This window comes from Nuphar pumila, chromosome 10 (genome assembly GCF_984573655.1).
Source record: "Nuphar pumila chromosome 10, dmNupPumi1.hap1.1, whole genome shotgun sequence".
Lineage (NCBI taxonomy): Eukaryota > Viridiplantae > Streptophyta > Magnoliopsida > Nymphaeales > Nymphaeaceae > Nuphar > Nuphar pumila.
Window position 1 is genome coordinate 11,940,104 of NC_143258.1, and position 15,323 is coordinate 11,955,426.

At 40.5% G+C, this 15,323-nt stretch overlaps 1 protein-coding gene across 1 annotated transcript in view; it reads right to left on the bottom strand.

Annotated features, from left to right (window-relative positions):
• The window catches only part of HEME2 (Uroporphyrinogen decarboxylase), a 159,479-nt gene extending 157,916 nt beyond the window's left edge, over positions 1–1,563 (bottom strand). Inside the window, exon 1 of the mRNA XM_090018871.1 lies at positions 1,392–1,563. Within this exon, the coding sequence (XP_089874997.1) occupies positions 1,392–1,497 (106 nt within the window). The 5' untranslated portion in view covers positions 1,498–1,563. The remainder of the gene's footprint in view (positions 1–1,391) is intronic.
• Between the last annotated feature and the right edge of the window lie 13,760 nt (positions 1,564–15,323).

The following is a 15,323-nucleotide window of genomic DNA, read 5'->3' on the forward strand; positions in this document are numbered from 1 at the left end:
ACTGGCAAACTGCAATAATCACCCAGCTATTCTGCTTGCTTTAGGCAGATATATATGACAGTTAATGCCAATTTCACTAATTCCTGATTATACTCCATCAAGCAATGCATGTGTCACTGATACCCTCAGAGAAAAGTAATCAGCAGCTACCTCATTATATTTCCATTATACTAGCACTGTATAACTTATACGCGTTAGAACTACTTTCTCAAGCGCATACTGCCAGATTTCGTTTTCTGCGCTCTTTAAGCAAATCATTCGCTCACTAGTTATCGACTAGGGCTTAAGATTTAACAAACTGCTTGAAAAAAATGCCAAATTCTGGAAGCACTGTAAAAACTAAAAGGTAATTGAGAATCTATAGCATAGGCATGACCAAGGTTGCCAAACTAGGAAGCGGAAGCGGGAAACAATACAGGAAGCGGAAGCCAGAAGCGAGGCATTTTAAATTTTATACGAAGGGGGAAGCGAAGTTTCAATTTAAAAGCGAAATATGAATAAAAAATGAAACAATATGGAATCAAACAATAAACAAATAAAAACTAAAATAAAATTGATCATTCTTATATTTCATGATTTTTCTATAAAAGAGTTAAATGTTTGTTAAAATCTAACAATGATGGTTACCAATTTAAAGAAAGTACATGGAAAGTGAGTGAAAGCGTGAGAGAAAATACATGAAAAAGATGAAAAGAAACCTGAAAAAGGTATATAGTATGCATAGACCATGTGTATGAGAAGCATAGAAGAAGCCTGGGGGAATCGAGCTTCCCATGAAGTTTAGGAAGCTAGGAGTATCGTACTTCCGAAGCTAGTTTCCGGGAAGCCAGCTTCCCACCTACCTAAGAAGCTTCCGGTAACTCTGGGCATGACACACTTATTTGAAGAATTGAACAATTAGACCGAAACAAACCACCGCCTGGTAATTGTATTTCCAAGCAAGTGTTGGAAGGAGTCACCCTAAGTTCATAAAGTCACAGTTTATCTTGGTGGGCAAAGAGGCTGTTACGGTCGCTTGAGTAGATCCGTGGAAAAATCAGCTGCGTTTCTATGGACAAATCAATCTCAGCTACAATCAACACGCTCTCGTGTGGAAATTGGATCCGCACAGCAACGCAAACAGAAAGGAAGACACAAACCCAAAATGACCAAATGACCGTGGATTACAACGAAGGCCAGCACTTACATTTTGCATTGAGCCCATCCACGGCGATGAGCCCCCACAATTCCAAGACAATAAGAAACGCAGCACATAGTCAGTCAACCCGCAACATAAAATTGCATTTAGAAAGAAAATAAGAAGCATACGAGTAGTATTGAGGCCGGCACCAGCCTAAGAAGTAGACGAGGGAATGCTAAAATAAAGGAAGACGAGAGAGAGAGAGAGAGACCTCCAACAGCATAATTGCACACGAATCTCGGCTTCGGACGAGGAACCCGAATTTTGGGCAAGAGGGAAGACGTGGAGAGGCTCCATCCGCCATTGAGAGAAGTCATTTGGAGAGAGAGAGAGAGAAGGATAAGATGGATAATGTTATCGCAGCCTGCCTTTCTCTTTCGTGTGTGCATTGTGGTGGCGAGAGTGATCCTTACGAAGAACGGGTGGGGTCCGCCTTTGACCACGTGGTTGGTGGCAGCTGGTAGACCGACCCAAGTTCGGATTCTGTTTGGGTGTAGGCAAATTACTGAAACCGACTCATTCGGATTCAGATTCGAAAAAGGAAAAAGTTAATACCATATCCGAATATAATGATCATAATTTGTGAGGAGCTAGCTCTGGTGGCTTTGACATGTACCCTTATGATATCCGTCACATTCAAATTCACTTTTGATTCTAATGCTACGCCCGGTGCTACGTAGGAAGAAGGGTGCACAAGCATATCGAGTATAATTACTTGACTAGTGCAAATCCTTTAGGGCGTGTTTGACGGCGCATTCAGGATAACAGACAGAGAACATGACAGCCCTTTAACATATATGTATACGAGTCGAATAACTTTGTTTTGATCGGTACGACACGATCTGCCCAACCGAACGCCCCAAAGCCCAACATTGAAGAAATATTTGGTTTTAGAGCAAAAATAATTTTTTTTTGATTGATATAGTTTTTAAAACGAACAGTGAAAATACAAAAGAAAAGGGGTAAGCAAAAGCCGCAAGTCTGAGCGGGCCACAGATGTGATACACACCAAAATCAAAGTCTGAATTATACAACGCCAGATAGTTTCAAAATACAAAATGAGACAATATACATCTCAGCAGTCTCTCAAAATGAGAGGAAAATCCCCTTAAAACCTCAAAAGGAGAAGCCAGGATCTGCAATCTAAGTGTGGGTCTCAAGCCTCCAATTGTGCGTTGTTGCATCGCCGTTGAACCTATTCATTACCTGCATCTCCATAAAATGGGGTTAGAACTCTTATGAGTTGGTGAAGAACAACAATAATGTATTATCATTTTTCAAAGGAAATGCATATAGCATGGAAACATGTACATTAGCCAGTATGTGTGTATGTAGCCGGTAAGTACACGTGCTACAAGTCTAAACAACAACAAAAGTAACAAATGCAACAAGATACAATAGTCAGAACAAGGAAACTAAACAAAATAGCTACTGAACGAGCAACCAAGGATCAACAAGTAAGCCAAGTACAAGAACAATACTAACATAAGCAAGCAAAGTAACTAACACAGTAAGTTAGTTGTGATTGGTTAGTAATTATGTTCTTCTAATTACTCTTTCGGGTACGTGAAAGAACCTCGCATTCTGTGAGCTATGCACCCAACATCTATTATTCAAATTCTAATATGGTAACCGGGGATGCTACAGACCGAGTAACCTCATGCGAGCAACACGCAGCTGAAAGAACCCTCGCATAGGTAATGGATTGCAATTCACACTACTGCAGTAGTGGAGGTACCTTAACAGGTAACCTCGACCTCCCTAACTCTGAGTGACTGGAGGTCAAAGGATGCCTCAACTCCTATAAAAAAAACATGTGTCGTAGTAACACTAGTCACTTAGGGTTGTACCATCCACCCTCTCTAAGGTGAACTATTTTGTGAATGGGGCACAACAATTTATCTTTCTTACGCTGATTTGACAATCATACCTCCTTCCGAGGTGTATATGCCTCGTGGTCTCCGCAGGGTACGCAAACGAGGACTTAGCCTACCGATTCATGTGCTCGGTCTCACACGGCCAATAAAGAGCACATCATCTGTGAAGGCAATCATAACACCATTTATTTTTTTCATTTCTAGGGTTTCACAACACGTGAGCTCACTCACGAACTATAACGCCTCAGATTTCCAAAACAAAGTTAAGTTTAAAATTTTCATGATTTTTTTTTTCAGTGAAACTTAGAAAAACTTTTAGCAACGAAATCAGACGATAATGAGTCATTGATTTTAGAAAACTCTGAGCGAGTCACAGGTATGCGACCAAACTCTCCTTGACCACCAAAGTGTTCTATTTATCAAAACTACTTGTTTATTACAAACATCACTGCTTGAAAAAATAATACTTGATTTAATAAAGGAAATTGTACAACACTGTTTAGAGAAACCCTAGAACTTGATGCCGCCTTGTTCCGCATATCACAACGTAGGTTCAACACCTGAAATATCTATTAAACGGGGTCAGAACCACTGATGGTCTGGTAAGCAAGCAATCAAACATCCATTCAACTCAAATAAATGTGTTGACCACTCAGGGTCACAGTTTGCAATAACGACGTTCGAGACTCTACGACTTAGCATATATCGCAAGAGCCTCCTCAGAGCTATGAGTTGAACATTCGCTCAAGTCTTCATGACTTAGCGCAAGCCTCTTCCGGGCTGTGATTTGAATAACCGCTCAAGTCTCAAAGACTTAGAATTGACCTCTCCAGGGTCTCAATTGGGATGTCAAAGCTCAAGTCTTTATACTTGGCACATTCATATCTTACGAGCTTAAGGTGCAAGCTTCTCGAGCTTCGCTTAGTCGTGTAGATACAATATGGGTCTTCGCTCAATCGGTCCAGTAGTATACCAACCATAACACATTTCATAAGGTTATTCAGGACTTGACACAACAACGTCTATCCACTCATACATTTAATACATCGATGAACCTAGAGCTAATGCATTGTTTCGATATTAGTATTCCACCCCCTGGTACACAGGAGAACTCTTTGTCTAGGCATCAACGCGACGTTCTTAGGGTTGATTATTCTATGTATTTTAGATACCCGAGAGGCCTGATGACCCCATCCATGTTAAGGCGATAATCTCGTACTAGGAGAACCCTAACAGGCCAATTCGGATGCATCCTCTACTTACAGTAGTTGGGTTCAATCCTTAGATCTTAAGGATAACCACAACCTCAAACCCCTTGAGTGACTGAGGTCACATTAAACTTTGTCAGGTTCAGTATCAAATATATGTCACTCAGGCTATACCATCACCATCTTCCATAATGAGAAAGTCCTAAAGGGGTCCGTCGGTCTAACTGTTACTTGTCAGATATGATCTTGTCATTCGAACAAACCAGTGCTTCCCGCACTGAGGATATATGTACCCGACCCCATTCAGTAATTCCTCCTAATATGGCCATCAGCCACGGGGTTCATGGGATATTTAAGTCTGATTCATATGCATGCTTAACTGAGCTCTTAGCTCTTCGGCCATCACGAGCATCTCACCTCTTCGGGTGGACAACATACTCTGGCACGACCGCTCTTACGAGTTTAGTTGTATAGCAGTATCCATGAGCATGCATATGACTCGATCTCTCTTGGAACAGCTGCTCGGTATGTTTTATCGCAACGAGCAATTGGCTTAGTCAAGGTGCAGCAACCACTCTAGCTCAGCGGCCCTTACGAGTGAAGTACCCTTATAAGCGAACATGAAAATGGGCCTTTCTAGCAGCGTTCTAACAATAGGGCATCTTTGTGCCAATCAATTGGTTCTGACAGCTCTTTTTTCAACCATTTCAACAACACTTCCTCCGCTTTGATGGCAGGAGTGAGTCTAACCTTTCTAGGTTGTAGAAAGTAATAAGGGCATATGGGCAGTACCTCCACTGCATGATGGAGTAGCATCCTCTGCTCTTTTCGAGCTTGGTTGAGTGATGATGCATGAAATACACATCATGTTAGTGATTTATTCATGCATTTTGTGGTGAGTTTGAAGTTTAAAACCCATGTTTAGATGTATTTTGATATCAAGGGGTTGTGGTTCGAATTTAAGAAAAATCAGAGTTAAAATGAGACAGTTATGGCTATTTCAGTGTTCGGGCATGGATTTCGAGGTGGATCGCATCCATATTCGACCCAATTAGGATGTTTTGGACCTTGGATCAATCTTTAGAAAGCCCAAATTCAACCCACACGCATATCCATACCCATTTAGAAAAGATTTTCAAAAAATCCCCTCAGAAAGTGGCGCAGGATAAAATATTTTTATTTAAACCCTTTTCTGAAAAAGGCAAAAAGTATAAATAGCACTTTTCAGCAAACCCTAGGGTTTTTGGCTTTGGAATTGGCGCCCCTTCTTGTGATTCTTGCTCTAGCCCCTTTTCAACTCTCATCCCACGCCATCCTCAATCGAAGATCAAGATTTTGCTTGGAATCCAAGCAATTCTTTACTTCTTCTTCCCATTCCTTTCATTTCTTCCTTTTCCTTGTTGGTATTAACATTGAGTTGTTGTGTTTTTGCAGGTGTAGCAGAGGTGGAAAGCACTTTTCTTGCATGGAAGTGCGAGACACTCCAACAAGAAGGACCGACTCTACCTCCATCCGGTCTTCTAAGCCCTCCGATTGTGAATCGGCTCATTTCCCATTTTCGGTGGATTTCCAACGTGGTGCAGCTGCCAAACACACTTCCATGGTGACATTCCAGCATCCTTGAACAATACGGGACGCAAATCTAAAGGCATCTTCCGCTCTCTCCTTCCCCACAATCATCGGATCGCCCTGGAGGTAGGTCTTCTTCCCCTTCTAGATAAAACCCAACGTGTGTGCATGTGTACTGTTTCAGTTTTTTTTATGTGTGCTGTGTGTTTTGTATTTTCAATCTTAGTTTAGCATTCGTGCAGAGACCAGCACGTTAGATCTAGTTTTTTTTGCGTTTTGAGGTGTTAGAGTTTTTATTTTCAGTGTTTTAGCCCCAAAACGTGAAAATCAGCTAGATCTTGTTCTAGCCGATTTTAGTCTTCTTCATTTTTCAGTTCTCTATATTAATTTTAGCAGAAAAACATATTTCAAGTTCCAGTTTATGTCTAGGTTTGTCGTTGGTTCTAAGTTATAACAGTGTTTGATTCAAAATCGGCTAGACCCCCTTCTAGACGATTTTGACATTTTTAATTTGCTGTTGTCTGAAGTTTTGTGGTTGCGTAGTGGATCATTTGATCTTATTTCTAGTTTAAATTGTCTTAAGTCTTGTGTTGGGCCAGTCTTAGGTGTCCTTGAGTTTAATTCTGAATTGTGTTTTAACTCTCAACACGAAATCGACTAGATTTGTTCTAGCCGATTATAGTGTTTTTGTATTTTCGGATTTCTGTAATTCGTGCAACAGCTTGTTTGTCGAAAATATCTTGTTACAGTTAATTTCTAGTTTTGCTAAGTGTTCTTTCTTGTTGGATTGTCGGTCATAGTGTATGTTTGTCGACTTAAATAAATTATCCAATGCGTGTTGTGTCATGTCTAATAAGTTTTTCGTATTTTTAGTTTAGTTAGTTGTTTTCTTGTGGCTGCAATTTTCTTAGGTCGTGTAGTAATGTTTTACATTGTAATTAGGCAGTAAGTAGTGTTTTCAATCTCGTTATTATTTTGTTTCAAAGAAAAAAAACAATACAAAATTTTAGTTTTTGTTAGCTTAGGCAAAATTCGATTTTGGCGTGTAGAGAGTCATCTTCCCCAAGTAGGGGTGTCGGCCATTAGAGCTCTAGTGGAGCTCTAGGCTTCTTTTGGTAGGATTCAATTAAATAGAGAAGGTGTAAGACCCGCAATTTTTCAGAAAATATTTGAATAAAATTCATGAGGCATTTACCGCTAAAAATGACATTTTTCTCAGAATGCGAAACGAATCAATTCCTGCGAGCCAGTTACACTTAGGATATTCGTCGAAACGCGAATATATGCTCAAACACTCTGGAAGCCATAACTTCCTATCTAAACAAAATCAAAGGATTCCTGCGAGCCAACTTTCTTAGTGGCATCAATACGAAGATAATGGCGTACTCAGAATTTTTCGGAAAAAAATCACCAAAAACCCGAAATTCTTGCGGGACCCACGAAAATATTGGTGGGACCCACTAAAATATTTCTCAGAAAATATTCTAGAATATTCTAGAATATTCCAGCACCTTCCAGCATCTTCCAGAGCCTTCCAGCATGTTCCAGCACCTTCCATGGAAGGGATTTCTGAAAAGCCAAGGGGTATAAGGGTAAAAGTGAAACTTGGGACCCAAGTTTCACTTCCTATAAATAGAGGAGCCCCCCTCTCTCTAAAAATCGCCAACCCCTCTCTCTCTCCTCCTTTTTCCAAACCTCCCCTACCTAGCCTAGCCCACCTGAGCCCACCTGACCTGGTCTGAGCCTGCCTGACTTAGTCTGAGCCTGCTTGACCTGGTCTGAGCCTGCCTGACCTGGTCCTAACCCACCTGACCTAGGTCTGAACCTACTTGACCTAAGTCCAAACCCAGTTGACTTGACTTGAACCTGGTTTGGTTCAAAGTCAAAGTCCAAGTCCTTTTTCGTCCGAAGTTTGAAGTTGATCCTTTTTCGAAGTCGAGCCTCGTTCGAAGCATTTGAAGCAACCGGAGCCGTTTCTTCCGCAAATTGAAGTAAGTTTGCTTCATTAAACCATCTCTCTCAAGTATTTGATTGTTTGTATATAGCATATACTTTCTGAAGTAGTATCTTGCTTTAGTTCTTGGTTGAGCCCTCTAGGACGCTTCGGTGTTCACGCGCTCGCCTCGTAACTATCGTCGGATATATATGTTCGAATACGCAGTATATGCGTTCTTCAAAATAGTATCTCACCCTAGTTCTTGGTTGAGCCCTCTAGGACACTTCGGTGTTCACTCGCTCGCCTCGTAACTATCATTAGATACAGATCTAGGTGTATATCTGCTGATTCTGCCGACGCGTCTTATATCGCACAGGCTATGTAATTTACCTTTGTCGTCGCGTCGTATGATGCCAAGGCTCCCTGCTTTCTGTACTTCCGATTAAAGCACTTCCGATTATGCATTTACTTACGTCGTCGCGTCGAACGATGCCAAGGCTCCTGCTTTTTGCAATGTATTTACTTATGCCGTCGCGTCGAACGATGCCAAGGCTCCTGTTTTGTTATATATGTAGAATATTTCGTTCAGTTACACACCCTGAACAATAGTATATGCATTTCCGTTACGCCGCCGCTGTATAAAGCACAGGCTTCTGCTTATATTACATATATGGCGCGTAAGTGAGCGTTCAAATGGAGATCAAAGTCCAAATCGCCAATGCGATTCCCTTACCGCTCCTCATGCAAGATTCTGCTTGACGAATGAAGCCCCTATTGGAAAGGCTTCGCCTTTTGATAAAATGCTCTTTACGTAAAGACTAAATCAATTACGTATGGCCTGGCTATGGCCCAAGGTTCCTGCAACCTTGATGGATGCAAAGTACGCACAACGGTGCACATCCATTTCCCGAGTTAAGCGTAGCGATTTCCCACCAAAGAGGGGAGATGCCGCTGAAATGGATAAAAGAAAATGCACGCTTTCTCCGTTAAAGAGAGGAAGAGCTGCTGAAATTTCCTGAAGGAGCTAAAGAATGGCTCAGAAAGAACGTAGCAGAAGTGCTACGCAGTTATGGAACGCCTTCTACGATGTAGAAAGGTTCGTCGCACCACTGCCGGTAGAGCAGAGAAGGTGTTGACAGAATGGTTGGCAGCAGAGCTGCCAAAACCAGTTAAGTGGCACAATGATATCCTTTGTTGGAACGATGTCAGAATGACTCGTCTCCCTGGCACCTGCAAGGGCACCATACTTGTAAGAGCCGTTGCGCCAAAGTAGTGGTAGCGCCTTGACAAGGTTCTGAACTCGTTGCGTAAAAATACGCCGAGTAGCCGATCCGTAGAGATCGAGTCATGTGCATGCTCATTGAGAATTATCAGACAACCAGACTCGTAAGGGCCGCTGAGCCAGAGTGTGTTGTTTCCACCGAAAGAGGTGAAGTGCTCGTCAAGGCCGAAGTGCCGAGAGCAGAGTTAAGCATGCATATGAATAAAACCTTTGTTCCACGGTGAAAACCGTGTGGTTGATTGGGGTCGGGTACATACTTCTCAAAGGCTGCCCTATAGGCATGCAATGTTCGTCAAGTAATTGTAAGACCGGCAGGCCCCTTTCAGAATTTCTCACCGAGGAAGACGGTGATGACGCAGCCTTGAGTGACATATATTTCACCCGAACCTGATAGAGTTCATTGATGGCCTTCGTCACTCAGAGGTATGGAGGTCGTGGTTATCCTTAAATATCTAAGGATTGAACCCAACTACTGCAGTAGCAGAATGCATTCGGAACCCAACTACTGCAGTAGCAAAATACATAGAATAATCAACTCCCAGATCGTCGCGTTGTCACCCAGATATGAGTCCCCTAAGCCCAGGGGGAGGTGCAATTATCGAAACAAAGCATTAGCTTAGGTACAACATTACTTTGAATGTATGAGTGGATGACGTTGTTGAGTCAGTCCTGCATAACCTTTGTGAAGGTGTCATGGTCGGTATACTACTGTACCGATTGGGAAAGAACCCCATTGATATCCGTACGACTAAGTGAAGCTCAGAGAGCTGTCCTTAGATTCGTAGGATACGGATGTGCCAAGCATAAATGCTTGAGCTAGACATCCTTTCGTGACTCTGAGGAGGTCAAGGCTAAGTCGTAAAGACTTAAGCGGTTATTCTAACTCACAGCTCTGAAGAGGCTTATGCGAAGTCATGAAGACTTGCGTGGATGTTCAACTCATAGCCCTGATGAGGCTTTTGCGATATACGCTAAGTCATGGAGGCTTGAGCGTCGTATTACGAACTGCGACCCTGAGTGGTCTATGCATTTACTTGAGTTGAATAGATAGATGTTTGCCTACTTACCAGACCATCAGTGGTTCTGACCCCGTTTAATGGGGATTTCAGGTGTTGAACCTGCGCGGCGATATGCGGAGCAAGGCGGCATCGAGTTCCAGGGTTTCTCTAGACAGAGTTGTACTGCTTCCTTTTTATTGAACCTTCACTGCTTTTCTAAGCAGTAGTGTTGTAATAAACATATGTTTTCGATAAAATGAAACACTTTGGTGGTCAATGAGTTGCTTGGCCACATACCTGCAACGTGCTCGGAGTTTTCTAAAACCGACGACTCATTATCGTCTTATTCCGCTGCTAAAAGCTTTTCTAAGTTTCGCTGCATAGAAAAAAAAAATTCATGAAAATTTTAACTTAGCTTTGTTTTGGAAATCCGGGGCGTTACAGAAGGTTCATTAGGGTGTCTAGGTTCAATGAATTAGGATTTGATTATCTTAGACGTTTTTGAAAGATTTGGTAAGTTGTGTAGTAGGAGTTGTTTCCTTTATTGTTAGCAAGTTATATTTTCCATTCCTCACCTTGTTTTATATTAGTTAGATATTAGTAATTAGTTTAGTGATAGGTTGCTTTCATCATTTAGAGTAAATCGAGTTTTAGATAAGGGTCAATAGTGTCATTAACGTGTGGAATTCGAATTTGGCAAACTTGGATATCTTCAAATTCGTGGGGTATATTTTAAGAAAGCCTTGAATGTGGATGCCCAGCATAAGAAGTTAGCTTTTATATCTTGGGAAACAAAGTTTGAAATTTTAACTTACTTTCCAAAAGAGTAGCCATGGTTTTGAGAAAGGATTTTGATTGTTATAAAAATTTTGTTTTTAGAAAGTCAAAACCGTGTGGTCCCATGGGTTGGACGGTTTCACATTCTTCAATTTCCCCATTTGATTTAGAAAGCTATTAAGGAAAAATATATCTTTTTAGGTTCGACGATTTTTCCTCCTTCAACTTTCTAAATTAATTTTTAATTGCAATTAAGGAGGGAGTTGGCTTTCCCAAATTCGTGACTGGTCATTTAAGGGCCCTTTCTCTAACTGTCCATAGTGAGCTAGAATAAATTAGGTCTTACTTATTTTAGTTAAGTATGGATTACTTTAGATTTTAGTAAATACTTTATTAGTAGCTTGGCTTAATTAAAGATTTAATGATTTCCATTTAGGCGTGTAATTAAGCCAAATTAATTAGTCTATCTCATTTTCGGTTTTGAATAGGTTTCTATTTTAGTTGCTTAATCTAGTCAACTTAGTTGACCTATCTAGGTGGGGTGTGAACCTAGTCTTAGTCAAACCCTAAACCGCCACCCCATTGGTTCTAAGTTGCCTATTTGACCTTAGTTTTAATTAACATTAGATATAGTGTAAGTTAGTTTAGTTAGTTATTTAATTAAAGCTGACGCTTCTTTAGAAGTGGATGTTTGTTTAACTTGTAATTGTTTAGTGCATGTTTGATTGTTGTCTTTCATTGAGTTTATTGTTTTAGAATTAATCAACTTCATCCGTTAGATAATATAGTTAGAATTGCTTCTTTAGTTAAGTTAGTTACAATTGATGTGGTATCTAGATTAGATCCAGTCGTGCATTGCATATTTTAGTTAATTTTCCATGTAGTTCGTTAGCTGCATTCATTCTAGGTGTTTTAACAATCATTTAGCAACATTCAACTCTGTTTTCGAAATTAGTTTTCATTCATAGTGCTAAAGATAGATTTCCAAAGTGAATAGTGTATTGAACTTGAAAACCGATTTTTGCCCTATCGCACACTCATCATTTTATGTGCAAAATTTTTGAGTTTTGTGAAAATTCTTTTTCTGTTCTCTTTATTGGTGTGTTGACTATCTGCAGATCAAATTTCAGCTAATTCTGAGTGGATTTGGTTCGGTTTTTAAGCATTTTGTGAAAACAGCTTTTTCGGGGATTCAAATTTCGGGTCCTGCGATATCCTGATTTTTCCTGATTTTGAAATGCTTATATCTGGAGTTCCAGATATCATTTTTTAATTCTGTAAAAAGTGTCAAATTCTTGAATTTGTTAGTTACAAAATAGAAGAATTTTTGGGAATTTTGGACTTTGTTTGATTTGTCAAACAGTCTGTTTGCGAGAAGTTGTCAGAAGTCATTTTTGCACTATTTAGGGGTAAGATAGTCATTTCACTATTTTAGTCATTTTCGGTCAATTGTCAGTGTTTTCTGCATTTTAGTTAGTGCATCTGCATTCATTAGCATAGTTAGACCTAGATTGATTATTTCTAGCATTGTTTTTATATTTTAGTTGTTATTTTAGTGTTAATTAGGATTTGTCTCTGCTAATTTCTTTAAAATTAGGTTTAGTTTAACTTATATTTTGATTTACTTGAATTAGTTACTAACTTTGTATTTTTCTGTGTTTTAGGTTGAAAAGCATACTAAAAACTCTAGGATATTCTTGTCCAATCGTGAAAAATCGATAATTGGTGAAAGGACAAAAGTGCCCTTGGCGAGCAACAGAAGATTTGAAGTGCTTTTCTATTTAGTTTTAGTGTTAATTTGTACTTGTTATTAGAATTGTACTTTTTGACTTAGATTTGTTAATTAATAAATTGAATTTCTTAGAAATAATTGAGTAATTCTCGTTCCATGTGGATTCGACCCGTGCTTGCCACTTTTGTGGAAAGTCGGTTATTTACTTTTGGTTGACGATTTTCCAAGTATTTTATTAAAAATTATCTTTTAAAAATAGCATTTACAAAAACTCAACCAAATTTTGGCGCCGTTGCCGGGAAACGGCGAATACATTCTTTTATTTCAGTTTATTAATCTGTGTTAGTTAATTAGTTATTTTTATTTTCTAGTTAGTAGGATTAGTAAGTGAATATAGGATTAACATAGTTAGTACATATAGGTTTCACATACTGTTTTTCTAGGATTTACTGAATATTCATTCTGCAAGGAGCGATTAGACAATTGGGTTTTAGAAAACATAGTTTGTGATTTATTGTTTTGTTTATTTTTCAGTAAATTAGAGTAGTTTTACTTTGTTATTTCATTTACTTAGCAGTAGTTTTGACATAGATCATTTAGAATATTTTTATTAGTTGTTGTTATTTGTGTTATTTGCATTTTAGTATTTGTTTTAGTGTAGATTTAGATTTAGGTTGGGTGCTTACATCTGGTCTTAGTACCAGTGTATGTAGGGGCGAAGAGCTTTAGGAACCCCATTACATCCATTTGTTGACAACTGAGAGAAAATTTTATATTCTCCTCGAAGTTCGACAACAATGGGCGATATGGATCCTCCGGCTCCAGCTCCAGTTCCCCCCACGTGCTCTGAGGGAGTACTTTACTTCCACAGACTATGTCCAGGCATCCTGCATTCGGAGACCCGATGTAGGAGCGCCCCATTATGAGATTAAGGCCATCATTATTCAGATGCTTCCATCATTTTATGGCCTTAGTCACGAGGATCCCTACAGGCACTTAGACGAATTCCTCAAAATTTGTTCTACTGTCAAGATACAAAATTTCGATGATGATGCATTGAGGTTGACCTTATTTTCGTTTTCATTGAAGGACAAGGCCAAGTATTGGCTAAAGTCCTTAGATTCAGTAGAGATAGGGTCATGGGATCAGCTACAACAAAAGTTCCTTAGGAAGTACTTTCTCATTGGTAGGACGAATTAGTATATGCGATCCATTACTAGCTTCTCAGAGCTAGATGGTGAGCAATTCCATGAGACCTGGGAGAGAATGAAGGATCTCCTTAGGAAGTGTCCCCATCATCAGGTGTCGAGATGACAGCTGGGGCAGAGCTTTTATGATGGATTATCTGACAGGAATCGTCAGATGATCGACTCCTCATGTGGTGGGATCTTCATGTTGAAGAGCGAGGATGAAGCATAGAGGCTATTTGATACATTGGCAGAGAATTCCCTCCACCATGCTTCTAGCTCTCATTCTGATAGAGCCACACCGAGTATTCAGAAGAAAGGCGATGTCCTTGAGATTGGTCCATCTACTGCACTGCAGTGCAAGGTAGACATGATTGCTCAAAAGTTGGACCAGCTTCTCTCGGGATCATCCACTACTCAGCAAGTGTGTACTCTTTATGCCAGCCCGACACATGAGATTATTGAGTGCCCGTCGGCAGCTCAGTACCCTGAATTTGTTCAAGAACAAATTCAGGTTGCTCAAGGTTACGCCAGACCCCAGAACAATCCATTTCCATCTACATATAATCCGGGTTGGCGTAACCACCCCAATTTTTCATGAAAGAATCCACAGTCTTCCATCCAGATGCCTACATCCTCTCTGCCAGCTCGACCGCCAACATTCACTCAGAAATTCCAGAGGCCGAGTTATCCTTAGACTTCATCCTCGTTTCCTCTTCCGATTCCGCAAGAGTCTGCCCCACATACATCTTTTGAGGAGAGACTTCTCCAAGCATTCCAAGAGGTGAAAACCTCTAACCAGAATGCTTTCGAGAAGTGTAGCCAGATTTTGAGTTCGCACACGCAGTCTATTGCGAAGCTAGAGTTGCAAATGGGACAGTTAGCTGAGGCTATTAGTAGGAGACCTGAGGGTACTTTGCTGAGCCAGGCTGTCATGAACCCGAAGGGCAAGGACCAGATGACCGGAGGCCTGTATCATACTGAGTCACAGCAGCAGGCCAAATCTGTTATGGCTCTAAGGAGTGGACGTGAGTACCACATCGAGAGTAGAGAGAGTAGAGAGAGGACCGATAAGCCAGATGCCAGTATTCCATCTTCTTCGGCTCAGCCATCACCATCACCATCACCATCATCATCATCCCCCACCTCAGTTCAGAAGAAGGATAGGAGTGAGCTTTCTCACAAAGAGGAGGAGCCTTCAATGTACATCCCCAAACCACCCTATCCCAAAGCATTAAAGTCTCCCAGATTTAGAGGAAAGCAAGGCACAAAGATTCAGGACATGCTTGACATTTTCAAGCATGTGCAAATCAACCTGCCTTTGCTCGATGCTATTCAGCAGGTGCCGGCATATGCCAAATTTCTGAAAGAACTATGTACGCAAAAGAGAAAATCTAGAGTGAAAGTTCCTAACAGGGTCCATCTGATTGAGCAGGTGAGTTCAGTGATTCAGCATCAGACACCACCAAAACTCAAGGACCCTAGAGCCTCTATCATTGCTTGTACCATAGGGAACATTCAGATAGAACGCGCTTTACTCGATCTTAAAGCAAGCGTGAACATTTTGCCCGGATATT